This window comes from Saimiri boliviensis, chromosome 13 (genome assembly GCF_048565385.1).
Source record: "Saimiri boliviensis isolate mSaiBol1 chromosome 13, mSaiBol1.pri, whole genome shotgun sequence".
NCBI classification, from domain to species: Eukaryota; Metazoa; Chordata; class Mammalia; order Primates; family Cebidae; genus Saimiri; species Saimiri boliviensis.
The window spans coordinates 97,652,822-97,670,328 of record NC_133461.1 but is presented as its reverse complement, the minus strand read 5'-3'; the positions used below and the strand labels follow the sequence as shown (position 1 = coordinate 97,670,328).

The window sequence follows — 17,507 nt, the reverse complement described above, 5'->3', positions numbered from 1 at the left end:
GAGGACAGGAGTTGAAATCAAGAGAATTCTGTCCTACGTTAAGCTCCTGATTTATGGTGGGTTCTTGTGAAAGTGTCTAATGACCTGGTCGGGTGTGGTGGCTCATGGACTTTGGGGGACAGAGGTGGGTGGACTACTTGAAGCCAGGAGTTTGAGACTAGCCTGACCAACAGGGTGAAACCCTATCTCTACTAAAATAAAAATTAGCTGGGTGGGGTGGTGCACCTGTAATCCCAGCTACTCGGGAGGGTGAGGCTGGAGAATGGCTTGAACCCAGGAGGCAGAGATTTCAGGGAGCCGAGATGGTACCACTGCACTCCAGCCTGGGTGACAGAGTGAGACTCTGTCTCAAAAACAAAAAAGTATCTAATGAATTGCTCCTCTGTTATTTTAAAAAATGTTTATGGGTGCATAGGAGGTATATATATTTAAGGGGTTGTTCCTCTGTTTTCTGATGGGAAACAGGCCTTGAATGAACTCCCGCCCTCTCATGAATTGGTCCAAAATAAAAGTTGATCCCAACTTCAAGCAACTCTGAGCGTTTGTGGTCTTTATGTTTTAAAGGGGCCAAATTCAATTACTACCTTCCAGGGAAACAACACTTTCGTGTTGATTTTCCAAGGGAGTCAAATCATCCAGGGGAAAAGTGAAGTGAAGACGGTCAACTAACACCTCTCTGCAAAAAGCCACAAAGGATGGTAAAGACAAAATCATGGCTTGAGCTTCAGAAATTCCAAAAGCTGGGTTCTAGGCTCAGGGATAGATGCTCTTTTGCAGGTCAGATTCCAATGGGTAAAACGTTACTTGTTCTACCGAGTTAACCTAAGGATGGACTAGGAGAGAGCCAACTGACATTTTAGAAAACATCAAGTGTTGGCCAGGCGTGGTGGCTCACGCCTGTAATCCCAGCACTTTGGGCGGCCAAGGTGGGTGGATCACGAAGTCAAGAGATCGAGACCATCCCAGCCAACATAATGAAACCCTGTCTCTACTAAAAATGCAAAACTTAGCTAGGCGTGTTGGTGTGTGCCTGCAGTCCCAGCTACTCAGGAAGCTGAGGCAGGAGAATCACTTGAACCAGAAAGGTAGAGGTTGCAGTGAGCTGAGATCGCACCACCTGCAATCCAGCCCGGTGACAAAGCGAGACCGTCTCCAAAAAAGAAAAAAAAGGCGGCTGGATCACGAGGTCAAGAGATCGAGACCATCCTGGTCAACATGGTGAAATCCTATCTCCACTAAAAATACAAAAAATTAGCTGGGCATGGTGGTGTGTGCCTGTAATCCCAGCTACTCAGGAGGCTGAGGAAGGAAAATTGCCTGAACCCAGGAGGCGGAGGTTGCAGTGAGCCGCGATCACGCCATTGCACTCCAGCCTGGGTAACAAGGCAAAACTCGGTCTAAAAAAAAAAAAAAAAAAAAAAAAAAAAGAGACAACATCAACTGATATAAGAGGCACATGAAGTCATCTCTCTGCTTCAACTGCGGCTCTGTCCAGGCCTGTGAGACCACTCACAAGGAGACGTCCTGTGCTTACTGTAATTAATGGGTCTGCTGAGGGGATTAGATCAAATGAGATAAACCATCACTTCCCTCTTCTTTTGTGGTGAGTTTTCCCATGAACTTACTAGGCAAAGGTGCCATCAAGGTATGTAAAACCAGACAGTGTTTTACTTGCATCACCTTTGCCCCAAAACTCCCTATGGACAATCTTCTTACTGAGACCTATGGGTTCTGATGATGTGTGGGTTTGTTTGTTTGTTTGTTTGTTTGTTTTGAGACAGAGTCTTACTCTGTCACCTAGGCTGGAGTGCAGCGGCGCCATCTCGGCTCACTGCAACCTCCCTCTCCTGGGTTCAAGTGATTCTTGTGCCTCCCGAGTAGCAGGGATTACAGGTGCCCACCACCACACCCAGCTAATTTGGTACTTTTGGTAGAAACAGTGTTTCTCCATGTTGGTCAGGTTGGTCTTGAACTCCTGACCTCAGGTGATCCTCCTGCCTCTGCCTCCCAAAGTGCTGGGATTACAGGCCTGAGCCACCATGACCAGCTGATGATGTGTTTTAAACTTCTCTGTACCCGAAGCCTCAATCTGAGTGCCACAACTGAGCCAGAGTGAGCTCTCTACACTGTGTCTCTTCACTCCACATCTGATAGCACTTTCAGCACCAGGCACTCAGTGCTACCGAAGAATCAATCATTCCATCCTCACAGCGTCCTCCTGAGGCTGCCTATTGCTTTCCCCATCTCACATCAGAAGAAACAGAGGCACTGTGAGGTCAGTGACGTACCTAAGGTTACAGAACCTCCTGACAGTGGAGCTGGGATTTGAACCCAGCTCTTCAGTCTATGCTGGGCTGCCTCTCCTAGCTCACACCTAAGTCCTAGCTTCACTTTCCAAAAGGAAAGGGCCTCCAGGTGCCCTCTCCATGCCGTCCATCCAAACGGAGGCCCTCCCACTGTGCCCACCGGCGTGCTCCGGGGTGAAGGCCCTGGCTTGCCATACCTCCGGGATGAGCTGGAAGAGGGCGTTGGAGTAGAGGGTTCCAATCGCCAGAGCTATGAAGTAGAGCAGCAGCCTCTTGTAAAAGGTCTTCTTCATGAAGGGCACCACGCTGGCCCCCATGAGGGAGCAGAGGGAGATGACGGTCACACAGAGGAGACCGTATCCCCACACTGCCGTGTGGAGGGAGGGCCAGCCCCACCCAGGGCAGGGAGAGAAGGCACACACCCCATTGCACAGCAACCACCATTTAGGGGGAGGAAGGTGGAGTGGATAGGGAGGTCACAAGGAAAGTTTGGTGGATATGAACAGAACAAAAAAGAAAAATCAGAGAGAGACAAGTAGGGAGGGAGAGAGAAATAGAAAATTTGTTAGTGATTCAAATCTCGTGGAATTTCCTTCAATCAGTTCAGAAGAAAGAGAAAGAGGAACTCAAGGTGGCCTTGGAACCCTGTGACTTCCGCTGGTAGCCCCAAATCATTCCTGCCAGTGGTGTGACTGGCCAGGCAGGGTGCTGCCTCGTCACACACCCGAGGTCTGCCCAGGCCTGCCAGAGAGGCTGTTCGAGACTTTGAACTCGAGGGCTCTCTTTCATAGGACATGCAAGCATGTGGAAAGGGGGCGGTCACTCTGCTGCTGTGTTTGCTTCTGCGCGTCCGATTCATATTGCGCAGGCCTGGGTGACACCACGACCACTTGGTTTGCTTGTATGAGATACAACCAAGCCAGATGTGCAGGGCAGAAGGGATGGAGGGCGATTAACGCCCAACGCCCATGATTTTCGGTGTCTTCACCTCTCAACTTCTTTGCTTATTTCCATATGCTCTGAGAGGGGCTCAAGCATACAGAACAGAATTCCAGGATCACCCTGTCACAAGAAGATTTCCTCAAACATTTCCCAGTGTGACACTCCGTCCAGGCCCAGAAGAGGGCAAGACAGAAGCACACCAGGATGAGACACTCCCTGGCAGGCCACAGGGGCAGAGCACATGCAATTACATTATTTCCATTCAAACAGATCCAAAGGAATTTCATTTCAAATCTTTAAAAAATTAACATATTTCATTGCTGGAGCTGAAAAAATAGCCCAAGTTGAGGCCTCTCCTGCAAAGTGCTTGTCAGATCCACAAAAAATTCTGAGATGTCAGCAAGATGGTGGACATTCAACCAGGAAGAAAGGGCAAGGCACGGCAAGCATCTCTTTCCAGATGCTCTCTTGTCTTTTGTTTTCTTTTGAGATGAAGTTTCACTCGTTAACCAAGCTGGAGTGCAGTGGGGCGATCTCGGCTCACTGTAACCTCCACATGCTAGGTTCAAGTGATTCTCCTGTCTCAGCTTCCCGAGTAGCTGGGATTATAGGCATGCGCCACCATGCCTGGCTAATTTTGTATTTTTAGTAGACATGGGATTTCTCCATGTTGGTCAGGCTGGTCTCAAACTCCTGACCTCAGGTGATCTACCTGCCTCAGCCTCCCAAAGTGCTGGGATTACAGGCGTGAGCCACCGCGCCTGGCCCTTGCTGTTTTTCTGGGTCTTTTGACTGGCAAAGCCTGGGAAGCTGCTAACATGGATCTCTGAGAAGGGCAGCGTTCACCACTTCCTAAGGGGGTCGACCACGCGTCTGCGTATCCTCACCCCCAATAGCAGCATCCCCTGCCTGAGCTAAAAAAGTGGACAGACTGTCAACTTGGGTCTTATTTTCATGGCTCCTCTGTGATAACAATTAAACAACAAAATTAACATTTCAAAACAGTGAAGTCAAGGTACCAGGAAGTCAGTGAAAATCAAGATGCAAGGTACGAAGGACTGAGGCCCCCTCTTCCATTTATCTTATTTTCATTTTGTTTGGTCTTGGTCTTTATTCTGTGTTTGACTCTCTATGCTAGAAATGATGGCCTGCTCAAAATCAAACAACACTCACTTTTTAGGCCAGTTCTGTATAATGGCTGGTAACCTCTTTTCCTTCCATCTCTTTCCAGATGGATAAGCTCTTGGTGCCCAGACCCGAGTACTGCCAAGATTTCTCTTTAGAATAGAGTGAGCACTGGCCAGGCAAGGTGGCTCATGCCTGTAATCCCAGCACTTTGGGAGGCCAAGGCGGGCAGATCACCTGAGTTCGGGAGTTCAAGACCAGCCTGACCAACGTGGAGAAACCCCATCTCTACTAAAAATACAAAATTAACCGGGCATGGTGGTGCATGCCTGTAATCCCAGCTACTTGGGAGGCCGAGGCAGGAGAGTTGCTTGAACCTGGGAAGCAGAGGTTGCAATGAGCCAAGATCACGCCACTGCACTCTAGCCTGGGCAAGAGGAGTGAAACTCCAGCTCAAAAAAAAAAAAGGGGGCCGGGCGTGCTGGCTCACACCTGTAATCCCAGCACTTTGGGAGGCCGAGGTAGGCAGATCACCTGAGGTCAGGAATTCGAGACTAGCCTGACCAACATGGAGAAATCCTGTCTCTACTAAAAATAGAAAAAATAATTTTGTAGGCATGGTGGCGCATGCCTGTAATCCCAGCTACTCAGGAGGCTGCGGTAGGAGACTCGCTTGAACCTGGGAGGTGGAGGTTGTAGTGAGCTGAGATCATGCCATTGCACTTCCCCTCGGCAACAGGAGTGAAACTCCGTCTCAAAAACAAAAACAAAAACAAAACGTAGCTAGTACTTAGCAGCAAAGGCATGGATGGCAGTCGGTAGCTGCAGCTTTCCTTTGATGCCCTATGTATGGGGCTTAGGAAGCGAGGGGAGACTGCCAGGTCCTGGGAGGAGAGAAAACTGGAAGAACCTTGCATCTGACAGCACCTGCAGAGGCCAGAGGAGTGAGAGGTGGGCCCTGAGACCCAGAGTTAGAAGTCACCGGTGGCTTTGATATGAGGGACAGGTTCAATTCTCAGGTGGCAGTCATTGGATGCCTTGGAGCCCAGGGTAGCGGAGGAAGGGACTGGCTCAGCTGTGCCAGGGAAAGAGGACGCACACGATTCTGTTCTACTGCACCTCTGGGATGAGCTGGAATAGCGCGTTAGACAGCAGCGTTCCAATGGACAGGGCGATGAAGTAAGTGAGCACACGGCTGAAAAACGCTTTCTCCGTGCAGGGCAGGACGAGGACTCCCAGGAGAGAGGCCAGGTTAATCAGTGAGACACAGAGAAAACCAAAGCCCCATACTGTGGAGGAACAAGAACAGACGAGGGCCTCTATTACTGTGGGTGGGGACACACTCCTGCTGCCTGGGGCTGGCCTATTCTGAATTCATGTGTGATGGGGCAGAACGCGCTCCACCAATCCATCAGTAAACATTCGCTGAGTCCATCTCTCGCCAGATGCTGCAGAGAAGCCTAGGGAAGCTCTGTGAAAACTGCTATCCAAAGGAAACTCATCTTTTCTACAGACGGTTGCAAACAGCATGGAAGCTTAAAAAACATAAAAGCAGGCCGGGTGCGGTGCTACACGTCTGTAATCCTAGCACTTTGGAAGGCTGAGGCGGGTGATCACCTGAGGTCGGGCGTTTGAGACCAGCCTGACTAACATGGTGAAATCCCATCTCTATTAAATACAAAACGTTAGCAGGGCATGGTGGCGCACGCCTGTAATCCCAGCTACTTGGGAGGCTGAGGCAGGAGAAGCACTTGAACCCAGGAGGGGGAGGTTAGAGTGGTTACAGTGAGCCAAGATCCTGCCATTGCACTCCAGCCTGGGTAACAAGAATGCAACTCTGTCTCGAAGAAACAGAACAAAACGAGAGAAACCGTACAAGTAAATAATGACAGCAGAAAACAGCGACTTACAGTAGCATAAACAGCATACTCCGGGTGCCCAGAGTAGGCAGCACATGCCGGCCCTGTGGGGCTTAGGCAATCGGGGTGTACGCTCACAGCTCACGGCAAGCCCACTATCACCGGACCAGGGAGACTGGGATGGGGAGGGCAGGGAGGATTCAGGGGGCCAAGTGCAGCCTCCTGGAGGTCTTCAAGGTAAAACTATAAAACCAAAGTGAGCCAGGTACAGAGGCTCAGGCCTGTGATCCCAGCAATTTGGGAGGCCAAGACAGAAGGATCACTTGAACCGAGGAGTTTGAGACCAGCCTAGGTAATGTCCTATTTCTACAAAAAATTTAAAAATTAACTGGGCATGGTAGTGCTCACATGTAGTCCGAGCTACTCAGGAGGCGGAGGGAGGAGGATCACTTGAGCCCAGAAGGTCAAGGCTTCAGTGAGCTACGATCGCACCATTGGACTCCAGCCTCAGAGACAGAGTGAGATTCTATCTCCAAAAAAAAAAAAAAAAAAAAAAGAAACATTAAAAAAACCAAAGTACTGGGCCCCTGTGGTTCAACATAAAATAAAAAATGGACCAAAAAGGCATCCATAGGATGCTTGAAAAGTCCAACGCTCTGAACACGCACCAGCTACAGCCCAGGAGTCTGACAATGTTTTAGGCCAGCCTTGCGAATACAAACATTGACCGTACAATCATCGATCCCCCTCCTGATGCTGACAAGCTCCTCCTGGATATCACTGGTTAGGCCTTCGGTGAGCAGCAGCAGCCGAGCCCGGAAGTCCTTGTGAGACAGGACGGGCCGGGAGACGGGCTCCTGCCTGCCCAGCCTGGCTCACCTTCGACAGCACTTGGCCGCCCCTCCTCCGTCTGCTCATTCTCCTCATTTTCCTGGTTCTCTGAAGTGCAGGCTCGAGAATCCAGCTGCTGGAGGATGGTGGGGCAGAACTCCTGGAGCTCGCTGCTCCCAATCCGTGACTGCTCGCTGAAATTGTGGGCAGCGAAGAGGTCTCCAGAACTAAAGCACTGAAACACAGGAAGGGCAGGAAGCCACTCAGACCCCAAAGATCAGGCCTTGACCCGCTAAGTAGCAACCTATTCAGCCTTCCCAGAGGAAAAAACAGACAGAGAGGTCCAAATTTCAGGGAATTTGTAGATTCATCTAGTCTAGGGATGAGGGCAAGGTGTCCCCTAAACTTAAAAAACTAGTAAGTAGAGCCAGGTGTGGTGTCTCATGCCTGTAATCCCAGCACTTTGGGAGGCCAAGGCAGGCGGATCACGAGGTCAGGAGTTCAAGACCAGCCAGACCAACGTGGTGAAACAACATCTCTACTAAAAATACAAAAATTAGCCGGGCACGGTGACACACGCCTGTAATCCCAGCTACTCTGGAGGCTGAGGCAGGGCAATCACTTGAACCTAGCAGGCGGAGGTTGCGGTGAGCCGAGATTGTGCCACTGCACTCCAGCCTGGGTAACAGAGTGAGACTCCATCTCAAAAAAAAAAAAAAGAAAAGAAAAGAAAAAAAAAAGGTGAGTAGAGCCGGGCACAGTGGCTCACGACTGTAATCCCAGCACTTTCAGAGGCTGAAGTGCGTGAATCACGGGGTCAGCAATTCAAGACCAGCCTAGTGAAATCCCGTGTCTCCTAAAAATACAAAAATTAGCCAGGCACAGTGGCACACCCCTGAAATCCCAGCTACTCAGGAGGCTGAGGCAGGAGAATTGCTGGAACCTGGGAGGCAGCGGTTGCAGTGAGCCAAGATCATGCCATTGCAGTCCAGCCTGGGCAACAGAGTGAGATTCTGTCTCAAAAAACAACAACAACAACAACAATTAGTAAGTGATCCTTATGGCTCAGCTAGCTGTGAAAGTTAACACATTATAAGCACAACCATCTGTAAATAAGTGCCTGAGACATTTTAAGAATAACAACATTTCTATCACTGTCACCAAAGTGGCCACACATGGTGGCTAACACTGTAATCCCAGCACTTTGGAAGGCCAAGGCAGGAGGATCACTTGAGGCCAGAAACTGGAGACCAGCCTGGGCAATATAATGAGAGCCCTTCTCTACAAAAAATTTAACAATTAGAGAGGTATGGTGGCACATACGTGTAGTCTCAACTACTGAGGAGGATGCAGCAGGCGGACTGTGAGAGCCCGGAAGTTAGAGGCTACAGTGAGTGAGCTATGATCATGTCACTGCCCTCCAGCCTGGGTGACAGAGCAAAACCTTGTCTCTTAAAAAAAAAAAAAAATTGTCACTAGGGCATGGTTTCTAGAAAACAACATTCTGGGGCTGGGCACAATGGCTCACGTCTATAATCCCAGCACTTTGGGAGGCCAAGATAGGCAGATCACTTGAAGTCAAGAGTTCAAAACCAGCCTGACCAATATGGTGAAACCCTGTCTCTAATAAAAATACAAAAATTAGCTGGGCGTGGTGGTGCACACCTATAATCCCAGCTACTTGGGAGGCTGCGGCAGGAGAATTGCTTGAACGCAGGAGATGGAGGTTGCAGTGAACTGACATTGCGCCACTGCACTCCAGCCTGGGCAAGAGAGCGAGACTCCCTCTCAAAAAAGAAAAAAGAAAAAAAGAAAAGAAGAGACAAAGAAAACACCATTCTGTGTGTGTGCCTGAAGATACAAGCTTCATACCAAATCTGGCTGCAAGTCACAATAGCCCAGGGAGCTATTACATTAAAACACAGGTTCCAGCTACTTCTCTGAAGCTGAAATGTCTAGCGGTGGGGCTCCGCCGAAACGGTGCTGCTGCCCAACTAGCCCCACACATCCTCAACCATACACGACTGCCCTCAGCCTGAGGACATGTATGTTCCCAGAGGCAAGGGGAGGAAAACCTGAAGATTCAAAGTGGGCCGTGGCCAGCCAGCAGCTGCCTCACGGTTACCTTAGGAGGTGGCAGGTAAGCGCTTCTCACGAACCGTTCCTGTGAAATCTGTAGCTCCACTTCTAATTATACCGTCTACACCTACATGCCAGGCCTTTTCTGAGTTTGGTCTCACATGGGCGTATCTCTGAGAGTCAGCACTCTGACTGTGCTGCCAAAATATGTGCCTGGGCTTCTAAAGGCCGAGGGCTAGCCTCCTGTGACCCCGAGATGCTGATGCTGCTGCTGTCCTGGCAGGTCCTGAGACCCATGTCACTGCACCCGGGGGACACAGGGTGCACTCCTCCCTGGCCCCGGTGTCTGCTGCGCTCAAGTCATTCTGCATCCACACCACATGATCACCCCTGTCCCTTGCCTTTTTTTTTTTTTTTGAGACAGAGTCTCACTCTGTCGCCAGGCGCTAGGCTGGAGTGCAGTGGCACAATCTCGGCTCACCGCAACCTCCGCCTCCTGGTTTCAAGCAATTCTCCTGCCTCAGCCTCCCGAGTAGCTGGGATTACAGGCACGCGCTACCACGCCCAGCTAATTTTTGTATTTTTAGTAGAGACGGTGTTTCACCATGTTGGCCAGGATAGTCTCGATCTCTTGACCTTGTGATCCGCCCACCTCGGCCTCCCAAAGTGCTGGGATTACAGGCTTGAGCCACCGTGCCCGGCCTTTTTTTTTTTTTTTTTTTTGAGACGGAGTCTCGCTCTTTCACCCAGGCTGGAGTGCAATGGTGCAACCTCAGCTCACTATGACCTCCACCTCCTGGGTTCAAGTGATTCTCTTACCTCAACCTCCGGAGTAGCTGGGATTACAGGCACCTACCACCATACCTGGCTAATTTTTATATTTTTAGTAGAGACGGGGTTTCACCCTGTTGGCCAGGCTGGTCTCGAACTCCTGACCTCAAGTGATCTGCCTGCTTCAGCCTCCCAGAGTGCTGCGATTACAGGCGTAAGCCACTGTGCCCGGCCCGCCCTGTCCCATTTATCTCCACACTGCACTCATCTCAAGGGGCAGCTCGAGGACACTGCATGCATGAGCCTGCACGGATGACTCCAGCACACTCCTCTCCCCCTCTCATTTCTGCATCCTACAATTACTGTCCAACCCACAAAATGCAATGCTTCATTTCAGCACTGCTGACTTTGTCCTCTGTTGGTTAAGCTCCCCATCATGCCAGTCAACTCCCTAAATATGACTCATTTTTCTCTATTTCTCACAACACCAGCATAGGGAACAAAGTCGATATATAAAGATTTTGCCGGCTGACTTATATTTGGCTGCCACAAATAGCCCCAGAGTCTGATTAGCAGAGATAACATGGAAGAAAGAACACAGAACTGGCAGCCAAAAAGACCTGGCGTTCCAGCCTGGGTCTCTGCAGGGACTCACCGCGGGACCCTTGGTGTCCTCTCCTGTAAAATGCAGATAATCGCCGCTGCACCTGGAGGGACTGCGGGCTCACTGGGATAGTTAACAGGCTCTGGAAACGGTACTCTATGAGAAATGCTAGTCTGGGAGCTGTGTTTTCTCAGCATTTCCGAGTGACTCAAGTGCAGCTCTAAGGAAGAGTCTGGGGCTGAGAACCTCACTTCCAGGCTGCCTTTGTTTTGTTTTGAGACTTGCTCTGCTGCACAGGCTGGAGTGCAGGGGTGAGATCAGGGCTCACTGCAACCTCCACCTTGCTGGGTGCAAGCAATTCTCCTGCCTCAGCCTCCCGAGTAACTGGTATCACAGGCACCCACCACCACGCCTGGCTGATTTTTGTATTTTTAGTAGAGTTGGGATTTCACCATGCTGGACAGTCTGGTCTCAAACTCCTGACCTCGGGTGATCCACCGGCCTTGGCCTCCCAAAGTGCTGGGATGACAGGCGTGAACCACTGGCCCCAGGCTGCCTTTTATTAAGGGCTTCAGGACACCTAGGTGGGGCGGGGGGCAGGGGTAGAGTCAGAAAGTACTGCAGAAGACTCAGAATATGCTGATTCAGACAACAGGGAAACAAGAATTGGCCTGTCCATTCTGTCTTCAAGACTGACCTGCCTCATCCTACCTCTGACAAGCTGCCAGGCTGCCCTGGGCCAGCCAGACAAGAAACCCCAAGAGGCCAGGGACTGTGCTGAGCGGGGCTGCTGGCTTACAGGGGAGTCTTACCGTGGAGAGGTTCCTGTGTCCCTGCATGTGCTGGGTGACATTATCCCGGCCCACCCCCACATCCAGGTGGTTGAGCAGGGCCTTCAGCTGCTGCAGAGTGAGGCTGTCACCCTCGCCATAGCGACGCATTAGATCCTGCAGGAAGGAGGCGGCGCTGAGAGCGGCCGCGCCTGGGGACGCAGCGTGAGCCTCGGGGCTGGGTGTCCATAAGCCGAGCAGGGTCAGCAGGAGGCAGCTGTGCAAGGCCGGGTGCAGCAGCTTCATGGTGACTAAATAAGCCTGTGAGAGAGAAAGGCAGGTGAGGCTGAGGCCTCTCCCTGTGCGCAGCGACAGCGCGTCCGCCACGCACTCAACACGGCAAGACTCTCGGTCAGTCTCTGCCTCTGCTCCTTCTTGAATTCACCTTTGAATAAACCCTCCTTTTGAAAGGACAGAATAAAAACTAATAAAATGGACAAACTCAATAGGTTTAGTTTAAAAAATAAAACAGCAATGTGATTATGTTGGTTTTTTTTTTTTTTCTTTGAGACAGAGTTTCACTCGTTGCCCAGGCGGGAGTGCAGCGGCACAATCTCAGCTCACTGCAACCTCCGCCTCCCGGGTTCAAGTGATTCTCCTGCCTCAGCCTCCTGAATAGCTGGGATTACAGGCACACATCACCACGCCTGGCTAATTTTTTTCTATTTTTAGTAGAGACGGGGTTTCATCATGTTGGGCATGTTGGTCTCAAACTCCTTACCTCAGGCGATCCACCCGCCTCGCTGGGATTACAGGCATAAGCCACTGAGCCCCGCCGGTTATGATTTTTTAGAAGTCCTTTTAGAGATACTAAAATAATCATGGATTTACCATCTGATCTGGGTTCTGCTTCAAACTAATAAAGGAGGGGGTATAAGCACGGGGGTGTGGATGAGAGGTGATGAGGGATGAGCTGATATTCACTGAAACTAAGCAACCGGTACATGGGAATTCATCAGATTCTCTGTTTCTGTTTTTTGTTTTGTTTTTTTTCAGACAGTCTTACTCTGTCTCCCAGGCTAAAGTGCAGTGTTTGAATCTTGGCTCACTGCAACCTCTGCCTCCCAGGTCTGAGCAGTTCTCCTAGCTCAGTCTCCTGAGGAGCTGGGATTACAGACGTGTGCCACCATGCCTGGCTAATTTTTGTATTTTTAGTAGAGACGGGGTTCTACTATGTTGGCCAGGCTGGTCTCAAGCTTCTGGGCTCCCGTGATCCACCCACCTCAGCCTCCCAAAGTGCTGGGATTATAGGTGTCAGCCACCGCACCTGGCCCTGTCTACTTTTATATATGTTTGAAATCCTCTGAAATAAAGCTATTAAAAAATAAACATGGCCTGGGTGCAGTGAGAGAGAGAAAAAAAAAAAAGAGAGAAAGACAGGAAGGAGGGAAGGAAAAAGGGGAAAAAGAGCGAGAGAGAGAAAAAAACAAGACAAATGAAAGCTTGAGGTAGTAAGACTCATGATGATTTTTCTCGTGTTAACCATTTCCCTTAGTATGGTTAGAATTTAATTAGTGATCTAAACAAATTATCAAGAGGGGAAAATGAGCCTCCTTGCTCCAAACCCAGAAGCAGCCAATCACTGCAGCCGTTTCTTCCCCAGGCACCCAGGGCTTGGACATTAATCGCAGTGAATCACACACCCCGCCTCGGGGCCTTTGCTTATGACAGAGGAACAGCAGCAGAGTAGCTGAGAGCAGGCTCGCCTGAATCCTGGCCCAGCCACTTACCGGCAATGTGATCTCGGATAAATTATTTCACTAGAGTCAACATTCTACAATCACTCAAAGCAGCGCTGCAGCTTACCATAGCCCTCGGTGTCAGAAAAACCTGGCTTGAATTTCTGCACAGCTGCTTATTAAGTCACTACAGGCAAGCACCCGGCTTCCCTCTACCCTTTGTTGTATCACCTGTAAAACTGGTATCCACCTCATTAGATTACTGTGAAGATCTAATAGCATAAGCTATGGCACAGCCCCTCCCAAGTACCTGAACCATATAGAAAGCACTCTGTAACGTTTAGCTATAATAATTATACGACTTATAATCATCAGGATTCGCCCGATTCTGACTCTCTCAGCCCAAACATCAGGCTGCCAATGAAACAGCCAGGAATATCCCGTGGCCACGTAAAGTATCCTAACTCCAGGCCCAGGGTACACATGTCACATAAGTCCCCTACTGTGATATACCCAAGGGACATTACATGCTTTAGGATCCATGTATGGGGCATGCACAGAATCTGGGGACATAAAATACCGCTCTTCAGTGGAATATATACTTTTGAGTCTACAGAGATGGACTGGGCATCAGCCCCAAGTGCTACTTGTTTCAAAAGTGCTACTCTGAGACTCACAACTCTCAAATCTCTACCAAGAGACAAATGTTAAACTATGGTGAGCAGGGTGGATCTTAGGCAAAAAATGACTAAAAACCTATCGTACAAAGAAAGTGGTTATCCATCGGAGCAGACTGAACTGTCGACGGCATGAGCTGTGCTGTCAAAACAAGGGGGAGGTCTGCCTGCATTTAGAAAAGAAGGGCAGTGAAATGATGGAAGCAGCTAGCATCACCAAGCGCAGACCTTGCTAAAGTGCTTGGCATCCCCCGTTCCTGTAACAGAATCTGGGAAACTTACCCATGTAACAGACAAGGACACTGGGGTTCAGAGATTAGGAAACGTGACCCACAGAAGAAAGCAGCAAAGCCAGAAGCGGAACTGCTTTGTAAATCGATGCCTGGTCTGAATGATGTTAAATTCAGTGCTTTCTTAGCCACCATGCCCTCTGCATGAAGACATAAAAATACACGTCCTGGATCCCACGGAGATCCACAAAGTCCTGCATGTCTCTCTCTGTGCAGATCATTCCTGATGTCTAACAGCCCCAACAAGCATCCAAACCTTGGCTTACAACGCCCTGCAATGCTATGAGGGGACAGCCGCAGGGTCCCTTTAGAGGACAGACTGTGTCCCACTGCTCCTCCTCTAGGGGCATTTCAACAAGATAACCAACCGATGTTCCCACCTCAGCTGCATTTTTCAAATTCATCTGTGGTAACTTCAAACCACGGAGGAAACAAACCCCAAAAGACTTCAGGGGTGTGATAAACTCTGGGTGATTTTAGCAGCTTTACCTGGCCAGCATTCACCTAGAGATGACCTTCTTTTTATTTTTGTTTTTTTGAGACGGAGTCTCCTCTGTTGCCAAGCTGAAGTGCAGTGGCGTGATCTCAGCTCACTGCAACCTCTACCTCCCGGGTTCAAGTGATTCTCCTGCCTCAGCCCCCACCACTGAATAGCTGGGAATACAGGCACGCACCACCACGCCCGGCTAATTTTTGTATTTTTAGTAGAGACGAAGTTTCACCATGTTGGCCAGGAAGGTCTCGATCTGTTGACCTTGTGATCTGCCCACCTTGGCCTTCCACAGTGCTGGGATTACAGGCGTGCACCACTCACCTGGCAGAGGTGAGCATTTATGAAGCATTTGCTTTTCCCTGACCCAGTGGCCCTGTGACACCCCAGGTGGCTGCTGTGACAGCTTGGAGTGCTAGGGAAGAGGAGCCTTCGGGCTGTACCATTGGAAGAATGAGCCCACAGGGCCACCTTTGCTTCTCCCAGGTGACCTTTTCTTCCCCGCGACACAGCTGTTCTTTCCTCCAGGACATGCCCTACACTGGGCATCAGACACCCACAAGACAGCAACCAGGCTCAGGTCTAGATCTGTCCCCACGGGGTGTGCAAGTTCAGCTAGCAGAGCCCTCCTGCCTGGCCCAGCTCTTGAGACATGGACTCACCCACAAGGGTTGGGGAGGATCTAGAAGCTGCCAGTGACACTCTAAATCCAAGCGACCCTGGCCTTTTGGCATGAAAGAGGAGTTTTCCGCTCCAGTGGAGTTTTGTTTTCTTATAACTGCAAGTTATTCTTAGCGGGGAAAATGTTTGTAAAGGGTATGAGGAAAGAAGAGGGAGACACACACAGCTGCTGAGGCCGCTGGGTAGGGGTGCAGGGATCCGTGTGCGTGGCCCCAGCTGCGAGAGGAAGCCGCGCCAGATTCCATGTCATGTGTGGCCTCTGGAGAGCCACTCCAGTCCCCCTAGGGAGCTGGGCCAGCTGCCCTCAAGTAAGAAAGGACACCTTTCAGGGAAGACAAGTGGGAAGGAGACAAAGTGTGCTGTGGCCTGGGAGTGCCCCCGGGCTAGCTCTTCCCACTGGAGTCTCTCTGCCTCAGGGTCAAAGAAGTAAAATTATTTTACTGCCCTCCTTCTCTGGCTAAGGCGCCAGACCCAACCTTGGGGGAGGTGGGAGGGAGACACAGGAGAAAGCAAGCAACGCCTGTTCTGGAACCTTCCTCCGTGGAAGCTCAGAAGTTGCCTTACTATTCATCCGGAGGCCCCTAATGGAATTCCACCTACCGTCCGTCACCCTTCACTTGGTGCAGAAGCAGCTCCGCTTAGAAGCGGCACTTCTGTCCCGCACAGACGCTCCCGTGATCTCCAGCATGATGCACTGTTTTCTATGCCCACCTTCCCTCTCCGAGAGGAACATTCGCTTCTGTGACACTGGCTCTAGAGCAGGCGTCCCCAGACTTTTTACACAGGGGGCCAGTTCACTGTCCCTCAGACCGTTGGAGGGCCGCCACATACTGTGCTCCTCTCACTGACCACCAATGAAAGAGGTGCCCCTTCCTGAAGTGTGGCGGGGGGCCGGATAAATGGCCTCAGGGGGCCGCAGTTTGGGGACGCCTGCTCTAGAGGCTGGGCACAGATATGAGAAGAGGCAGCAGAAACCAGCAGGGCGTCCGAGCAAATGGGCATCCACTCGTCCCCTTCCCTTCCTGACCACCCCCCACACCCGCCCCACCCACCCCACGCTGGCCAGGGAGCCCACCACTCCCGCTCTCAGATCCTGGGCGCAGAAACAAAACATGAAAACTAAGCTCACGTGCTCCAAACTTGCCCAACTCAGACCATTTCCGAAGCCAAGAAGCTGTGTGTCTGCCCTCTGCCCCCTCGTGCGCACTGTGCCTGCCAAGCACAGGCCGTGTGGGTGCACAGAACATTGCCAGGCTGGGACTCTTAACTCAGGGGTCAGAGTCAGCTGCCGGCTCTGGGGTGGCAGAGGGTTTGAAGGCAGTCTAAACTGGGGTTTTATGAAACATTTTACTTAAAATTATGAGAAGCCTGGTGGTCTACACAAAGGAAGACCACAGGGTTGCAAAGGTTGGGTGAGGGAGTGGACGGGGAGGCCAAGTAGAAGCTACGCTGATAGAAATTATGTTTCCCGGGCAGGCACGGTGGTTCCCGCCAGCAATCCCAGCACTCTGGGAGGCCACGGCGGGCAGATCACCTGAGATCAGCAGTTCAAGACCAGCCTGGCCAACATGGAGAAACCCCCTCTACTAAAAATACAAAAATAGCCAGGCGTGGTGGCACATGCCTGTAATCCCAGCTACTTAGGAGGCTGAGGCAGGAGAATCACTCGAACTTGGGAGGCAGAGGTTGCAGTGAGCGGAGATCGCGCCACCGCACTCCAGTCTGGGTGACAGAGCGAGACTCCATCTCAAAAAAAAAAAAGAAATTCCATTCCCCAGAGCTCTTGGTTCCACCACAGACTAGCATCAGTGAATCACCCTAAGCCTTCCCCACTACTGTCTTCTCAAAGGATGTCAAATGAGCCGTCTGGTTCTCACATATTCCTCAGGAACAGAGAAACGGGTCTCTGAGGTACCCACGGTCTCTGCACATCACCCAGCTTATGAGCATCCAGAAGACAGTAACTACAAAGGCAGCTCCCACCACTCCCTTGGGGTTCTCTCCCAGGAAACAGCTCATTTCTGCATCAGCCCTTCCAGCAAGCGGCTTTCTCCACCTTCCATCTCTGCCCCACTCCAGGGCTGCGACCGCTCAGCCTAATAGGAATGTATCTCCAGCTGGCAGATACCAGTGGCTCAGGGTGAGTTCCCTGTACATCACGCAATAACAAAAGGCCCCGGGTGAGCCAAGGGCCATCTGGAGCCCAGGCTTAGGGAAAAACCCTGACAAGTTGCAGACAAAGGACAAGGCCCCAGGGTGGAAGGCGGAGGTCTTAAGGAATAAAAAAAAAATCCAGAGCTGCTTGTCTTGCGGACTGCCGGTGCTAGTGGCCCCGGAAGCGCT

At 50.8% G+C, this 17,507-nt stretch overlaps 1 protein-coding gene across 3 annotated transcripts in view; it reads right to left on the bottom strand.

The window, feature by feature from the left end:
- SLC39A14 (solute carrier family 39 member 14) overlaps window positions 1-17,507 on the bottom strand; it is a 61,631-nt gene that overhangs the window by 9,914 nt on the left and 34,210 nt on the right. For all 3 annotated transcript variants that reach the window (XM_074384047.1, XM_039461014.2, XM_074384046.1), the window contains exons 2-4: window positions 11,330-11,608; window positions 7,112-7,298; window positions 2,504-2,673 (exon numbers count right to left, since the gene is read on the bottom strand). In XM_074384047.1, the coding sequence (XP_074240148.1) occupies window positions 2,504-2,673; window positions 7,112-7,298; window positions 11,330-11,593 (621 nt within the window). In that variant the 5' untranslated portion in view covers window positions 11,594-11,608. The remainder of the gene's footprint in view (window positions 1-2,503; window positions 2,674-7,111; window positions 7,299-11,329; window positions 11,609-17,507) is intronic.